A 17,525-nucleotide genomic window follows, 5' to 3' on the forward strand; every position below is an offset into this window, starting at 1 on the left:
TGATCCAAATATTAAATCAGTCTTAAAAAATTAAAATATGTACTTGAGATGGAGCAGTCAGTCTTACCAAACATTACATCCTGGCTCGATTGCAGGCCATGGATAGTTTTTGTTTTGTTTTCTCTTCTGCTTAGAAATCAAAACCCTTTAGAAAGTTAACAATGTATTGGGGAAAGCATTCCAATCCTTGGACCCTAACTTATACATTTAAAAACAATGAATCTGTGATCAGAAAGCAGAAAGCCAGAGCTGAAGCAGAAGTTTTTCTAGTTGGAAGAAAGAAAGATGCATAATGCAAATTAGAGGAACGGATAATTAAAAATGGCCCGTACTCCCCATCTCCTCAGGATCTTATATTCTCATTCTCCATAGTTCTATATAAACACATGCAGAGACACCTGTATTTATCACAGATGCTCCTGGGGTGGGGAATATTAACCAGGCTGTGTATACAGGTGTTTCGTCTCCACGAATCAGAGTATCTGCTCTTATTTTGAGGCAAGATCTCACTCTGTCACCCAAGATCTCACTCCACTCACTGGAGTGCAGTGGCATAATCATGGCTCACTGCAGCCTCAGCCTCCTGGGCTCAAGCAAACCTCTTGCCTTAGCCTCCTGAGTAGCTAAGACCACAGGCATGTGCTACCATACTTTGCTAATTTTTAAAATTTTTTTGTAGAGAGGGCATCTCCCTATGTTGCCAAGGCTGGCCTCTAACTCCTAAGCTGAAGCAATCCTCCCATCTCAGCCTCTTAGAGTGCTGGGATTACAGGCATGAGCCATTGCGCCCAGCTGGTACATTTTCAGTGGTCAGGTCACCAAGCAGCGTCTGAGCCTGCACCAGTTGCCTTACTTTATAAATGGAGTTCATTTCAAACACAAAATGCTTATTTTTCCTCTAAAGAGCAGTGGTTCTCGGCCAGCTGCAGTTTTGCAATGTGGGACATTTGGCAATGTGTGCAGGCATTTTTGGTTGTCACCACTGCAAGGAGGTTGGGGGAGTCCAAGGATGCTGCAGAACATCGTGCTGTGCCTGGAACAGGCTTGCTTTTTTTTTCCCCCAGAGTAAAAGAGGAAAGGAGCTAGGCATGGCAAACAAGAAGGGCAGCTGGGAAGCTGGGGTGTTTGCCAGGTCCTGCCAGACATAGTTTCCTCTCTGTGCCTCAGTTTCCTCATCTGTAACATGCAGAGATGAGATGAGATGCCCTCCAAGATTGGTCCTTTCCAGCTGCCCTCACTGGGAGGGGGCACCGTGCCCTGCCTCCCAGGCTGACTCGTCCTTTGTAATTCTCTTCCTTTCCACGGGACTCCAGATTCATGCCGGTCCCACTAGCCCTGTTGCCCTGTTCCTACGCCTGTCCAGAAATCCTTGGGACTAAGTGAGGCTGAAGCTATAGCGCTCTGCTCTTCCTACCTTTTTAAGAGGTCTTACATTGTAAAACTTCAATTTTTCAAACACTCACTGGCTCACAGAAGAAAATAAAATAAAAAGCTGCAGTTGTGAAAATGTAATTGCTCAACTTCAGCTCATGCTCCAAATCAGTGATTTTCTCTTTTAGCCAAACTTCTTTATAATTATTTCCTTTATTTTTATAATAGATTCTTCAAAATTAATTTCAAAATTCCTTATTTACCGTCTTTCACAAATGTATGTATAGCCTAGAGAATTTTGGTAATAATTTTGTGATACATTTATATTGGGATTTGTAGCTGCCAGCCTTTTTTTTTTTTTTTTTTTGAGAAAGGGTCTCACTTCCGTTGCCCAGGCTGGAGTGCAGTGGTGATCGCGGCTCACTGCAGCCTCGACTTCCCAGGCTCAGATGATTCTCCCACCTCAGTCTCCTGAGTAGCTGGGACTACAGGCGTGCACCACCACACTCAGCTAGTTTTTTCGTTTGTTTGTTTTGTTTTGTTTTTGTAGAGACAGAGTTTTGCTGTGTTGCCCAGGCAGATCTCAAACTCCTGGGCTCAAGCGATCCGCCTGCCTCGGCCTCCCAAATTGCTGGGATGATAGGTGTGCGCCACTGTGCCCGGCCCAAGCCATTTTTTCAGTCCATTCTTTTTTGCTCCTCCTAGTAACCCTTCGTAGCAACCAGCCTTCCATTGTTCAGCCACCAGAAGTTAATGATAGAAAACCAGAGGTTTCTAGCTGTGCAAGATGTAGAGAGAAACCTAAACTCTATACATTTGCTATTGGCACTGTGTTGCCATAGTCACTGCAGCACTCAGCATCACCAAAAGCCTGCCCAGTGCTGCAACATTCTTTAGATAGATTTTTGTTGTTTTAGTTTGTCTCCTTAAATAATATTTAATTTTTCATTAGGTCATGCTATGATTTCATAGCTTATTTTGTCTCTAATATTTTCTTCTGCATGCTGTCTTTTGAGAGACCTCTCCAGAGTTCAAGCACAAATCCTAGGACAGACTTGTATTTTGACTGTCAAATTTTCATTGCAGTATGTGCAAAAGTACAGAAATGTCATCAAATTAAGCAAAGAAGATAAGAATTTTTGAATGGCAGTGTTCTGGCAACTATAAAATAAAGTCTATTAAGAGTGCAAAGTGAGAGGTGGAATGACGCCAGGGCAGCTGCATTCATTATCTCTTGCTGGATAACAGACGACCACACGTTTAGCAGCTTGAAACAACACACATTCATTCTCTCACCGTGGCTGCGGGTCACGGGTCCAGGCACAGCACAGCTGGGGCCAGTGCTCAGCGTCCCACAAGGCTTGGTCCGGGTGTCAGCCAGGCTGCGCTCTCCTTTAAGCTCAGGGGTTTTCTTCCAAGCACAGGTTGTTGGTAGAATTCAGTTCCTGTGGCTGCAGGACTGAGACCCTCAGCTCCCTGCAGGCTGCCTGCCATTGCCTGGACAGATCATGCAATGTGGTGTTAATAATCACAGGAGAGAAATGTGGTCAACCTTGCCATGTAATGTAACCTAACCTAGGGAGTGGTGCCCCATCTCCTTGACGCATTCTGGAAGCAAGTGACAGATCTTGCCCATACTCGAGGGTCGGGAGTATACCAGGGCAGGACTTTGTGGGGGTAAGGTATGTCCCTGGCAGTAACCATTACTTTGAATCCTCCTATTAAATGTAAAATATCTTCCAACTTGAACATATACTTTGTACTTTTCTCCCCCTAAACAAACAAAAACTCAATCCTCATTCAACAATGAAAGTTTTGCTGCCTGTAAAGATACTTGCAAATGTGTGATATAGACACCGATCACAGTTCCCAAACAGCCTAAAGATGTTTAGTGCTGGCCGGGCGTGGCGGCTCACGCCTGAAATCCCACCACTTTGGAAGTCTGAGGCAGGTGGATCGCTTGAGTTCAGAAGCTGAACACCAGCCTGGGTGAAACCTTGTCTCTACAAAAAGAACCAAAAAATTAGCTGGGCGTGCTGATGCTCACCTTTGGTCACAGCTACCCGGGAGGCTGAGGTGAGAGGATTGCTTGAGCCCGGGAGGTGGAGGTTGCAGTAAGCCCAGATCATGCCACTGCTCTCCAGCCTGGGCAACACTGCAAGACTCTGTCTCAAAAAAAAAAAAAAAAAAAAAAAGAGGCCAGGTGTGGTGGCTCATGCCCGTAATCCCAGCACTTTGGGAGGCTGAGGCGGGTGGGTCACGAGGTCAGGAGATCGAGACCATCCTGGCCAACATGGTGAAACCCCCATCTCTACAAAAAATACAAAAATTAGCCGGGCGTGTTGGTGGGCGCCTGTAGTCCCAGCTACTCGGGAGGCCGAGGCAGGAGAATCCCTTGAACCCAGGAGGCGGAGGATGCAGTGAGCTGAGATCGCACCACTGCACTCCAGCCTGGCAACAGAGCGAGACTCCGTCTCAAAAGAAAAAAGATGTTTAGTGTTGGTGACATCATTGACGTTAGTTGCAGCCTTTCTGGGGCTGCCCAGCTGTTTGGAGTGAGCAGCTCTTACTGATGTATGAATTCTGGTTTGTTCATGGACAACAGAGTTCTTTCCTTGCTTGTTCCCTTTGGGCTGGTTTGCTCTTGTGTCTAACCGGGTGGTGTCTAAGAAAACCAGACTCTGTCTTGGCTGTCTCACACAGAAGCCCCTGAACGTTTTCCTGCCCATCCTCCCTCCCCAGATTTCTGCCTGCCTTCTGGGCACCAGAAGTCTTAGCCAGACGGATGCAGTGGATTCTGTGGTGAAACACAAATGACAGAGGTGCTCCCTGCCTTCTGTGTTCTGGTTTTCCACCAGGAGCCCTGGCCTCCTTGCAGAAACATCGAGGTGACATGTAGCATGACCGAGCTCGCTGGTGCCTCTTCATCGTGCTGCCACCGCCCTGCAGGAAGAGGGGCCATGCAGTCAGTCTTGCACCACTTTCAACGTTTGCGAGGGAGAGGTACTGCGGTTCCTCATGTGGCCAGGACCGTGTGGTCACTCTTTGGGGGTGTTGACATGGCCGCGGGTGTACTCGGTCACCTCTCCATGTGTCCAGAAAAGTGCTCAGTGTTGAATCCAGCCACGTCTGCCTGAGTGCACTTTGGGATTCCATTCCTGCCGCTTATGGGGCGCGCTGCGGATCCCTGCATGCACAGAGCTTTATTGAACGCAAAGTCAGTTGTTTGTTGTCGTGCTCTGTTGCCCCTGCTTCTGGCTTCATTCATGTGGTTTTTGCTCAATTCTTCCCTGGCCTTAGGAAATAGGCCAACTCTTGTTTTTTTGGAAAACATTTCACCTGGGCATATTTTTCTATCTATAATTATGGAATTTTTATGTAATCACATAATTATAAAATATAACACAATCAGATATTAATTACCTTCATGTGTATAATAGCATGGATATTATTTTCTTTAATCATCTCAAAAAAAAAAGAGAAGAATACAAGCAGTGTTTCAAAACTCTCTTCTCTTTTTGAACAGAGGGTGGTTCCCACTTCATCAACACCTCATCGCCGCGAGGTGAGGCTAAGATGAGCATAACCAGTGACGAGGTGAACTTTCTGGTGTATCGGTATCTCCAGGAGTCAGGTAAGAGGCTTGGTTTTCTGTCGGTAGGAAATTCATCTATAGCATCTTACAAGCAGAAGGATCAACGCTTAATTCAAAACCAGGCTGTAGAAGAAGAAGAAGAGCTAAGAAGGTTCTTAGTGCTGATGGGGAGAAGAGAAGGTTCTGGAGCTGTGCCATCCCCGGGTGGAAAGAGGGAATGTGTTCTTTCTTCCCTTGACACTTCTGTGCAGATGAATCAGGCAGGAATCAAGAGCGGTTGTGGTGAATGTGGAAAGGACGGAAGCAGTGCGGGCCTCTTGGCCTCCACCTCGGCGAGGGCATGCATGAGCTGGTGTGTGTGTTTGAACCTCTTCGATTTTGCTCCAGAGATTTATTCAGCTCCCCAGCCTCCCCTACTCCCCGCCCCCTAAATGGGCTGCTAGGCAATTTTCTAAAACTTAGGAATCGTCGTAGCATCTTCCAACATTTTTGATTACCACTGAGACATTACTTTATGGTTAGTAAGTAAACAGCCAATCACATGTGTTCGTTGTTGACAAGACAGACTTTGAGCTGAGCAGCTGCCCTCCTCCGCCAGCAGGGAAGTAGTGGGAAGAAGCCACGGAGCCCAGGGCTTGGGTTCTAACTTAGAAGATATGTAATGTAAGATCTACAAAATGATATTGGTGAAAAACGTCCTGATACCCACCTACCTGTTCAACTTAAACAAACCTCTCAGGTGCATTGGAAACCCTGCCCATGTTTGCCTCCCCGCCTTCCTCGATGATAATGACCCTGGTGGACTTGCTGTTTGTTATCTCCACGTGTTTATTACACACAGCCGTTTTCCTAAGCAACATACAGTGCAGGTGGATTCGTTTCCTAGGGCTGCTATAATGACGTACTGCAAACTGGGGTGGCTTAAAAAGAAATATGTTGTCTCCTAGTTCCTGAGGACAGAAATCCAAGATGAAGGTGTAGGCGGGTTGGTTCCTTCTGAGGGGAAGTCTCTCCTGTGCCCCTGCCTGGCTCCTGGGGCCTTGCTGCAGTCTTTGAACTCCTTGGCTCGTAGGCACATCACCCTCATCTCTGTGTTCAGATTTGTCCACATTTCCCCGCGGTAAAGACAGATTGGATTCGGAATTTATCCTCCTCCAAGGCAATCTCATTTTAACTATTGTTTTTGAATACAGCAATAATTACATCTGCAGTGACCCTGTTTCTAAATAGTGTCACATTCTGAGGTGCGCTGTTGGTGAACACTGCAACCTGTGAATTTGTGGAGGAGGGGGCACACTTCAACTCATAACAGTCGGTTTGGGATTTTAAGTTGGGTTTTAAGCTTCGTGCCCTTGATATCAGATTGTATATATTCTGGAACTTGATTATTTGAAAAGGAAACCCCAGTTCCTAGGCCTCCTCCTCCCAGAGATGCATGTATTCGATTTGAGGGAAAACCAGTCTACGATCCTCTAGGCTTGGGCTCTCTCACAGCTGGCCTGGTAGGGTAGAATGTAGGCATTGGAGCCACACAGAATGGCTCGAGCTCTGATCCTCGAACAAGTCTGAGTGAGGCCTGTTCATTTGAGCCTGGGTTTCCTTGCCCAGGCAAATGTGCTCAAATACGTCAGGCACGTAGCACATTGTAAGTGCGTGCCTTCCCCATCCAAGCCTGGGTCTCTGTCCCTTGCGCTCCCAGCTAGTGTTATTCATGGAAAGTACACATTCTTTCTGCATATATATTAGATGCCTGTGATTGGCTGTTGCCAGAACATAGTATAAGAAATTGGTATACAAAACAAAATATGTACTGCCTCACTCTGGAAATCAGGGAAATGCTAACCACTCTGCTGATACCTCAACCTCGGCTCTTAGAGGAGCACAGGTGATCTCCTGCCTCAGAGCCCATAGCTTTCCAGAGGTGCCTGCAAATGGAAATCCATGTACCAAACCCTGCTTCCCTGTCGACTTGTGGCATGGAATTTGAGATTCTTTCCATTTAGCAACACCTCTGCACAAGGACACGATGAAGGCCAAAGAGACTCACAGCTCTTGTGTAAACAAGTCCCAGGCTGGAACTGTCGGGTGTGAAGGACCACGTGCTCCGTAACCTGGAGACAGAGCCATGCTGCTGGCTGGTCCCCAGGGGGCCACGGAGCATGAGCTTTGCTGGCTTCTTGAAATAAACACAGAAACCCCCATCCCTCCCCAGAAAGGTCGGCTTCCTTATTCAGTGTTTGTTTATGAAGCTTCTGTAACCAGGCAGCTGAGAGGGAGAGTTGGAGCACAACAATGCATAGACCTTGGCAAATGTCAACTTTGTGTAACATCTGTGAGCTCCATTCCTGATTCATCAGTGTCACTGAAGTATAATAACACTTCTTAGGCAGAGTTGATATTGAAGAGAGAGACTATTACACTTTCTTCAGCTCACTGTGTGTATTGTGGAACTTTTTAGAGCACCCTACAAGGTTGTATTCAAAGGAAGAAGGGAGCAAAGAAATACTTAATGTTGAAATGTTCATTCTGGGGTTATTTTCTATGTTTGTCTCAAGTCCTAAAGTTTTGGTTAGGTCAATAGTCATTGAGCCGCCATCAAGAAAGCACACCTTCTCAGCCTATCGCTGTCTCCCTTCTACCTTAAATAAAAAGGAAAACATTTCCCTGATCATGCTTCCTCCTCAAGCACCTGTACTCTTACTCCTGCACCCCACCAAACTCATTAAAAACAGGTTCTGCATCTCAGAAGATGATTCATTCCTCAGCTCCCTCCACTCTGGCTTTCTCCACTAGAAGTTGTCAGTAAATTCTGGGTTCCCAGATCCACTGATCTTACTGCAACTGGCATTCCTCCTTCCCTGGTCATCCCTCCTTACCTGTGTGTGGCAGGAAGTGGGTGGGGGTGGGCAATGAGGCAGGGAGTAGGTGTTTCCCTGCAGTGCGGCAGGACAGCTGCTTCCCTGGAAGGTCTGCTGGAACACTCAACCCCACCTTCCAGGTACAATGACGGACAAGTTTTCCAGAGTCACCAAGCATGTGGCCTGAGCCCTGCTTCTCTGCCCTGGACCCAGCAGACCAGGTTGCCGCTCCTGTCCATTCATCTCCTTCACCAGTGCCTCTCTTCCTCCCCTCTGCCAGTATCCATGGTGTCAGTTAGGATGTATTAGGCTGCAAGGAGGAATCTTCAGTGGAGCACTGATGGCCTCAGACAGCAGGGAAGCAGGGTGTTGAAGAAGGATCCAAGACACATCTCTTCAAAACTCGGAAAAGAACCTCAAAAACAGATGTGTTTTGTTCCTCTGCCCACAACAGGCAGAAGTCAGGTCATCTGGCTTTTAGCAAACCACATATATTTCCCTACCTGTGTCGATTAGTGGATTTTCATTGTTGCCCTTGTTACTTGTCCAGAGCAAGGGCTTTGCCCATCAGAAGCACTCAATAGCTGTTACCCACAGGCGACATCTCATAGCAGCAGACTCATGGCAGTCTGAAAGAGGAAACTGGTTAAAGCAAGAATGTTAAGTAGTAGGGAACTTTTGCATTACCAAGCTCTAGTGCCAAAATGGATTTGTTGGTTTTTGCATGAGTTCAGCAGTCTGGCTTTGACGAGTGATATGGTTTGGCCATATCTCATCTTGAATTGTAGCTCCTCGTAATTCCCACATGTCATGGGGAGGAACCCAGTGGGAAGTAAATGAATCATGGGAGCAGGTTTTCCTGTGCTGTTCTCGTGAAAAGTGAATAGGTCTCACGAGACCTGATGGTTGTATAAAGGGGAGTTCCCTTGCACACCTTCTCTTTCCTGCAGCCATGTAAGATGTGACTTTGTTCCTCATTCACCTTCTGCCATGATTGTGAGGCCTCCCCAGCCATGTGGAACTGTGAGTCCATTAAACCTCTTTCCTTTGTAAATTACCCAGTCTCAGGTATGTCTGTATTAGCAGCATGATAATGGACTAATACAGTGTGTGAGTCCATTGGCCTCTGTCTTACGGGATCCATTGCCTGGTCACTTGTGCTATCTGGGCAGTTTTTAAGAATCACATGGTGGCCATGTGCCTTTCCCATGAGCTCGTGTTACCATCCCAGGAGGAGAGAAGCAAGGGAGCGAGCCCCTAGAAATGTGCACAGCCTGCACTTGCTGTAGTGAGCAGCTCCCCCAAATGCTGAGGGAGTCGTGAGTTGTGTGCCCCCACATATTTCTGAATACAGCCAGGGAAGTGGAAGTCCATTTTCCACTTAGTATGGAAAGAGAGAAAATTTGGCAAGTGAGTCCCTGTAAACATATTATTTCCTCTGGGACTTCATCCCAAAATCCAAACTATAAAGAAAACATGTTCTCCCAGACCCACATTTTTGGCATAAATTAAATAATTCACAGGAACTTGCAAAACGGTATGAGGAATACAGGGGTACAGAACCACAGATTCAAACTGAATTTAACTGAGAAAGAGCTGCCTGCAAGATAATCGGGTGATACATTCAGGGGAAAGGGAGGTACTATGAAAAAATTTGTTTTTTGAGACTCACTCATGCTGAGGGTCTCACTCTGTTGCCCAGGCTGGAGTGCAGTGGCACGATCACGGCTCACTGCAGCCTCTACCTCCCAAGCTCAATTGATCCTCCCACCTCAGCCGCCCAAGCAGCTGGGACTATAGGCTTGTGCCACAAGAAATTATGCCTAGCTAATTTCTTATTTTCTGTTTTATTTTATTTGTAGAGACAGGGTCTCACTGTGTTGCCCAATCTGGTCTCAAACTCCTGGGTTCAAGAGATCCTCCCCCCCGGCCTCATAAAGTGCTGGCATTATAGGCATGAGCCACTGCATTACCTGGCCAAAAATATTTTTTAAAGAAGTAGAAGATACTGTCTGAAGAGGAAACAAGGAAGGAATGTGCGGAGCTGGCTTGAGCGTAGTCAACACACAGAACAGTTCTGTCACCCTCAAAATTGCCTTGTGTCCCTTTGTACTCAGCTCCTCTTCCACCCCCACCCTGCCCCTGGCAACCACCACTGCTCTGTCCCTAGAGTTTTGCCCTTGCAAGAATGGCATAGAGATGGCATCACATATTGTGTAGTCCTGAGGGTGTGACGTCTTTCACTCAACCTTATGCATTTGAGATTCATGCATGCTATTGTGTGCACCAGCCATTCATTCTTGAATAGCTAAGTGGTGTTCCATTTTGAATGCTGTTTCTGCATCCTCTTGTGGAGGGACATTTGCGTTCTTTCCAGGTTTTGGTGATTCCAACATAAAGCTACAAAAAAGATTTTCATACAGGTCATTTGTATGAACGTAGGTTTTCATTTCTCTTGGGTAAATATCTTGGAGTGGGGTTGCTGGGTCGTGTGACAAGTGTAGGTTTCACTTTACCAGAACCCAGTGCATTCTTTTCCATCTAAGGCAGAGGCAGGACACATCGTAAACATGACTGGTTTTATAGACATGAGTTGAGTCACAGAACTCCTTTGCCTGTCGCACAAGGCATATTGGAAAGTATGTAAAGGGACGTTAGCTCTGTCGTATATATCTGCAGGACGCTCATGAAGTGTGATTCTTCCTTTGAGGATTTGCAGCTAGCCTTCTGGACTAATTTCATGAACCTGTCAGGGTCACAGTTTCCATGGGCCGACATGAATGTAGCCCAGGTCGGCTGAATGACAGAGCGTCCTTGTTTGCATACCTTCCCCTCCTTAAGCAGTGCCGTTGGTCTAACCTTCTGCTTAAAAATAGAAAACTCTATACAGCCTCATCAGCCCTCTGGTGGATAAGCCCAGGCATCTGGGCAAGGCAAAGGCCAGGCTTCCAGATAGCAGGATTCCGCAGGCTGGGCCCTGTGGCGGCCACGAAAGCTCTCTGTGCATTTGCCCACATACCCATGGTATCAAAGTCATCGAAAACCCAGCGAAGTATTTCCCTACCTGGAGCTTTGTGACTGACGTCCACACACCACCAGGAACAGGCAGACAAGTTAATAAAAACCATGTGATGATGGTGGTGGTGACAGTACTGAAGAAAAAGAAACACAAGTAGAAATGGAATTTCACTAACGTTGTGTCCGGCACAGGGATGTTACCAAGTTCCGTGTCCATGACGGCAGTAATTTTAAACACTGTAGCTACTAAAAGGAGCTTGTCACCATAATAAATGGTAAAAATTCACTTCTCACACACGCTGAATTCCCAGAGTGAGGAACTTCTGGCTTAGCTGTAAAGATTTAAAGACCCTAGAGGATGGTTGAAATCTCCTATTCAGTGGAACTTATGTTCTGATTTGCCCTGATTCGTAACTGAGAGGCCAACTTATTATACATTTTTCTTGCCTCCATTAACGTCACCAAACATGGGTTATTCAGAGTGAGAGTATCACTAGTTATCAAAAGTGAGCGTCTACACTCTGGGCACTCTTGTTTTCCTAAAGAGCCCATTTCTGCACACATGACTAGCTGGGTAGAAGTAGGCATGCTTCTTTTATTTACATAACGTATATATGGCTCTGTGTTATATGTCATCCTTGCTCATAAGGAGGATAGTTGCTATGGTCCCAATGTTTCTGTTCCCCCAAATTCCTATGTTGAAATCCTAATCCCCAAGGGGATGGTATTTGGGGGTGGGGCCTTTAGGAGGTGATGAAGTCATGAGGAGAGCTCCTTTGCCCCTTCTACCATGTGGGAACACGGTGAGAAGGCACCATCTATGAATCGGGAAGCGGGTTCTCACCAGACACCCAATCTGCCACATGTTGATCGTGGACTCCCAGCCTCCAGAACTGTGAAACACACAAGTTTATAAGCCACCTACTCTATGTATTTTGGTAGAGCAGCCCGAACAGAGTAAGATAATAGTGAAGTAGTACATCCACATGCCCAGACTTTCAGGGTTGTGAATATAACTTAGTGACATTTGTCATTCATTTCGTGAAGCTTCCATGCCAAGAAAATCATTAAGAAAGATTTCTATCCAGTGTGGAGGCCCACGCCTATAATCCCAGCACTTTGGGAGGTTGAGGTGGGTGGATTGCTTTGAGCCCAGGAGTTCAAGACCAACCTGGGCAATAAATACAAAAAGTAACCGGGTGTGGTGGTTCATGCCTGTAGTCCCAACTACTCAGGAGGCTGAGGGGGGAGGATTGCCTGAGCCTGGGAGGTCAAGGCTGCGGTGAACCATAATTGTGCTGTTGCACTCCAGAGTGGGTGACAGAGTGAGACCCTGTCTGAAAAAAAAAGAAAGAGTCTTGCTGGGTGACACACTTCACCTGCAGTGCTTCTCTCTGGTGGCGATGCCATTCAGGTGAGTTAGCCTCAGAGGAGTGCATGGAAGAGTGAGTGAGACCTCAGCGGCCTCCTCTTTCCACAACAAACCCAAGCACAGAGATAAAAGGCTGTGCTGAGCGCCCACCAACACGCAGCGAGGTTATACTGTCCAAAAAGAGTACCTGGCAGATGACCCAGCAAGTTCACAGCGGGTAAGCTGGCGTGGGTCTTGGTTAGAGTGAGGTGGAGCGGAGGGGAAGGTTCCCTGTTCTTCAACACTTTCTACAGAAACATAAGACTGAGGGTGAAGTGATCCCCTCTGAAAAAGCACCAGGTGTCTTGTGGGGGCCTGATGCTGAGGGATGGGTTGTAGCTCATGCCCTGTAGAAGAGAACACTGTTCAAAGCCAACCAGTCTGGATTCAAGAGGGGTCCTGGGAGCTTCAGTCTGTCCGTGAAAGAAGCACTTCCCTGAGGCTTCCCTGTGTTCCAATGCCCTTCATATCCTAGGCCTCTGAGCAGGGTGCTGTCAGTCGAGTGGGATTCATCATCCTCAAGTTTTTGCCGGAGTGGAGGCCAGGCTGTGTGCTGGGCTGATCTCCTGTTGCATCTGTGAGCTGCTGTTGTGAGGACAGTGGCTTGAGAGAGCTGAACAGAAAGACATGCCCCCTCCTTCCAAGACTGACCTCACACTTTAGGGGAGCAGTACAGTGTCCTTTAGAAAACCTCAGCGGAAGCAACCCAGATGTCCATTGACAGAGGAAATTCCATCAACAGAACGTGTCCATCCATACAGTGGAATATCATGACTCAGCTTTGAAAAGGAAGGAAATTCTGACACAGGCTCCAGCACGGATGACACTTGAAGACATTATGCCAAGTGAAATTAGCCAGCCACAAAAGGCAAATACTGTAGGATTCCACTTAGAAGGGATACCTCGAGGAGTCTAATCCAAAAAGACAGGCAGTGGAAGGGTGGTTGCTGGGGGATGGGGAGAAGCAGGGGACGTGGAGTTGCTATTTAATGGGTACAGTTTCCATTTTGCAAAATGAATAAAGTTCTGGGGATGGTTGATGGTGATGGTTGCACAGTAGTGTGAATGCACCTAATGCCACTGAACTGTGCACTTAAAAATGGTTAAGATGGAGGCCAAGGTGGGAGGATCACTGGAGGCCAGGAGTTTAAGACAAGCTTGGACAACATAGCAAGACCCTGTCTCAATAACAAAAAAAATTTTCAAAAATTAGCCAGGCATGGGCTCACACCTGCAGTCCCAGCTACTCAGAAGGCTGAGGTGGGGGGATCACTTGAGCCTGGGAGGTGAAGGCTGCAGTGAGTTATGATCACACCATTGCATTCCAGCCTGGACAAAAGAGTGAGACCCTATCTCTTAAAAATTTTTTTTTAAAATGGTTAGCATGATATATTTTTATGTTATATATATTTTACCACGATTTTAGGGGGAGGTCATGGTATTATAGGTGAGAAGTTCCATGTGTAGATTGTTTTTCAGAGTTTAGAAAATTAGTCTCAAAGGGAAGAGAGAACCACCTGTATTCACAGTAATATTAATATTACTAATATTACATGATAAGGGCTTTTTCATAGTCCCATATAAGTGTTTGGGGCAAATCCCTGGCACAGCTACTATCATTTGTAAGCTACATTGGTGTCTGACAAAATCCGGTTATTTAAAAAATTAAACAGAAAATAGTGGCTTATTTATAATAGCAATATTCTGGACATATGGCCAGTGTCCATCAGTGGGCGTAGTTGAAGCAAGCTGTGGCATGCCTGTGCTGTGGAGCACCACTCAGCTGTGAAAAGGAAGGAGTTGTGGGTAGGCACAGCAAGCTGGAGGAACCCCCAGAGAAATGTGCCGAGTAGAACAGGCCACGTCAGAAGATTGCAGACTGGGCCAGGTGCGGTGGCTCATGCCTGTAATCCCGGCACTTTAGGAAGCCTAGGTGGGCAGATCACTTGAGATCAGGAGTTTGAGACCAGCCTGGCCAATATGGTGAAACCCCATCTCTACTAAAAATACAAAAAAATTAGCCAGGCATGGTGGCACATGCCAGTAGTCCCAGCTACTCTGGAGGCTGAGGCAGGAGAAACGCTGGAACCCAGGAGGTGGAGGTTGCTGTGAGCCGAAATTGCACAACTGCACTCCAGCCTGGGCGACAGAGCGAGATTCTGTCTCAAAAAAAAAAAAAAAGGAAGAAGATTGCAGACTATATGATTCCATTTATAGGACCTGCTTAAAGTGCTGAAAATATACAGGTGGACACCAGATCAGTGGCTGCTACAGATCTGGAGTAGGGATGGGAGCACATGCGTACAAAGGATGGTTATAGGAGAGTTCTTTTGTGTTGAATGAAGAGTTTGGTACCTTGACCAGAGACACAGTTCCACAGATCTACACGTAGGATCAAACTGCATAGATTATACGTACACAACCAGTGAATGCAGTGCAGAAAGGATGACGATAGTTTGTGTTCCAGTGAGCATTTCCGTCCTGCCTCCTACTTAGTGGTGTTGATCCTCTTTGACAGTAGTGTAAGATGCCTAGATGGGAGGAGACAGGATGAAAGGTGCACAGCACTTCACTAGTTTTGCAGTTTCCCCTGAGTCCATAGTAATTGCAGAATTATTTAATTGTAAAAAAGACTATACCAAAAATGTAATTCAGTGTTTCTATTGTCTGCAAAGCTTTGTGTGTGTGATAGATGGTGGTCCATAATGCAAAGGCAGCCAAGACATTTTTATTATATTTCGCAGGTCATTAGCCGTATTGCAGGCCTAGGGCTGGGTGGGGGTACTCTCTTGTGTAATGGATTCGAGTGGCAGCCCTATTAACTGAGAAATGGATGGCCACACAGACACTGTGGGGCCATTGGAAACAGAAGAATCAGCTGGAAGCAAACAGCAGTTGTCATACGGACATTGCTTGAATGTTTGCAGACTGGGGACTGTCGTTTCTGGGTGGGCTGCATTTTTACTGGGGGAAAAGGTCGGTGCATGGCTTCTTCCCTGCTCATTTACCAGTGAGTCTTAGAATGCTTTTACAATATCTACTTAGAACCTTCAGTGTGGAGGATTCTGTTAGATTTATGTGTTCAGCCTGAGAGAAGTGGGCAGATTTGAGGGTCTTAACTTCTGAAGATGTTGTGAATGGCCACAACATATAATGCATTAACTCAACATTTTCAGCCCATTCATTGAGATCAGGGTTTCTTGGCCTTGGCACTATTGACAATGGCAGCTGGATTGTTCTTCATCTTGGGGGGACTGTCCTGAATACTATAGGATGTTCAGCAGCATCCCTAACATTTGCCCACTCTCTATTACAATGGAGAGAGAGTGGGCAGACATTTGTCAAATGTCCCCTGGTGGGTAAAATCAACGTCAGTTAAGAAGCACTGATTCATATCCTTTAGCTGTAGGATTTTTTTTTCCTTCCAACTGGTTTTTCTTGGGAAATGGAGTTTTAATGGCATTCTGATTTCTTTGCCCTTCATCTTGTGTTCTCCTTGGGCTTCATTTTGATTCCCTTACCTGCAGAACTCAAATAGACGTTCACGGCAAGCAAAATGCAGTCCTTGTTATTATTAAAATTTTGCAGGTATTTTTTCCCTTGAGGAAGGAGAAAGTCTGCCAAAAGCATTCTCTGGCAGATAATAAAATAATTGAGAGTAGCAGACTTTCCATTTGATTTTTCTTTTTTGGCTTGGCTCCTGGTGAGTAAGTTAGTTAACCCGGAAAAGGGTGTTACTGAAACTGCCTTTGCAAATATTGTAGCAGAAGAAATTATGACAGTGAGAGAAATCTGACATGGCTGACTCCATCTTGTCTCTAGCTTCACAGGCTGGCTGTCTTTGCTCATTCCTGGTTAAAATCAACTTAATTAAAAACTGATATCCAAGAGATAGATATATATATAGAGATATATATATATATATATATATATATATATATAGATATATAGATATATATATGTAAAAGGCCTTGGTGCTTTTTCACTTCTTAGATCTTGTTTAAGAAAAATTTTTCTTTGTTTTTCTTCTTAGTCAGCTGAATTATTTCCCCAGTCTGTTTTCTTGCCACTCTTGATGCCCACATGAGAGGACCTAAAGTAATTTCTGACAGCCCGGGACTCCTTGGGAAAAACACAGGAGGTGCCACATACCCTGTTTTGAGAAAAACCTACGTTTTCCTCATGGAACCCCAGGAATTGAAGGAGGCTAGATCCCTCTCAAAATCTAAGGCTCTGTTCCGTGTTACCTGATGTATTTTGACTTTGGGAGGTATCAGAAATTACTTTGCAGGAAGAAGAGCTTTTAGCCTGTGTGTGTAATAACTAGGGAGGAAATATACTTTAAGGGATGGCTAATGGAGTTATGGAAGGATACTCAGCTCTTTGCACTTTTGGATTAGAGAAGCATGCTGTCAGCCACCTAGAAGGTATGGAAATATTTCTACCCCACACTGAGAGATGAGACTCCCTTGGGGGATGGGCTGATTGGCTTTGGATTGCCTTGCAGTGGAATGCAGGGTAAAAGCATTGCACTCTCTTCTCCCATTGCATTCCCCTCTTTTTGGGGATCCAAGATGTCATATAAAAATAGGACCCTTAATTTGGGGGATCTGTTTTTGCCTTCCAGCTATGCCTGCTTATTAGGCCCTAGAAACTACATGCTTTCCTGGCTCTGTTTCTATAAGGGCTCCACCCTGAAGCCAGTAATCCAATTAAGAAACTTAAAAATTGAAAGATAAAAAAATCTTATAACTACTGGATTCCCTTCTGTCTGTGTATTTATATGTGTTGTGTGTGTGATGTTTATATAAAACATGTTAATGTTCCTATTAGTTGACTTTTAAAGAAAAAAAGTGCTAAAAAATTGTCAGAAAAATAGAAACATTAATGCGTTTAGGTCACGTGACTCTAATCTTTGAAAAATAAAGGCAATTTAAAATATTATTGGTAAAGTAAAATGTCTTCAACATTTATACATTTGGTCTAAATTAGGCAGGTCAGATACTGTTTGCTAGCTGCTTTAAGCCCATAAACTGCTTCTGTGATTTTTAATAATTGTTTGACTTGTCTGTTTTACAGCCATTGGATTCTAGATAAGGCCTGGGGACACGTGGAATTAGCCAGGTGCCCTAACTAGGCTGGGAAGAGTCAGACATTGTCTGCAGCTCTGTCTTTGTCCTGGGCTCTATAATCTAATACATGGTTAAAATTGCTTACCTATCAGATATTACACAACAAATTAAAGCTACTGAGAATTAACATTGTAATATAC

At 45.5% G+C, this 17,525-nt stretch overlaps 1 protein-coding gene across 4 annotated transcripts in view; it reads left to right on the forward strand.

Annotated features, from left to right (window-relative positions):
• TBL1X (transducin beta like 1 X-linked) overlaps positions 1-17,525 on the forward strand; it is a 274,014-nt gene that overhangs the window by 182,713 nt on the left and 73,776 nt on the right. For 3 of the 4 annotated variants that reach the window (XM_055106596.2, XM_008964325.6, XM_055106597.2), the window contains 2 exons: positions 4,230-4,374; positions 4,898-5,005. In XM_055106596.2, the coding sequence (XP_054962571.1) occupies positions 4,272-4,374; positions 4,898-5,005 (211 nt within the window). In that variant the 5' untranslated portion in view covers positions 4,230-4,271. The remainder of the gene's footprint in view (positions 1-4,229; positions 4,375-4,897; positions 5,006-17,525) is intronic. The other variant, XM_055106598.2, reaches the window with a different exon arrangement.

The sequence above is a fragment of the Pan paniscus genome, chromosome X, assembly GCF_029289425.2.
Source record: "Pan paniscus chromosome X, NHGRI_mPanPan1-v2.0_pri, whole genome shotgun sequence".
Taxonomy (NCBI): domain Eukaryota; kingdom Metazoa; phylum Chordata; class Mammalia; order Primates; family Hominidae; genus Pan; species Pan paniscus.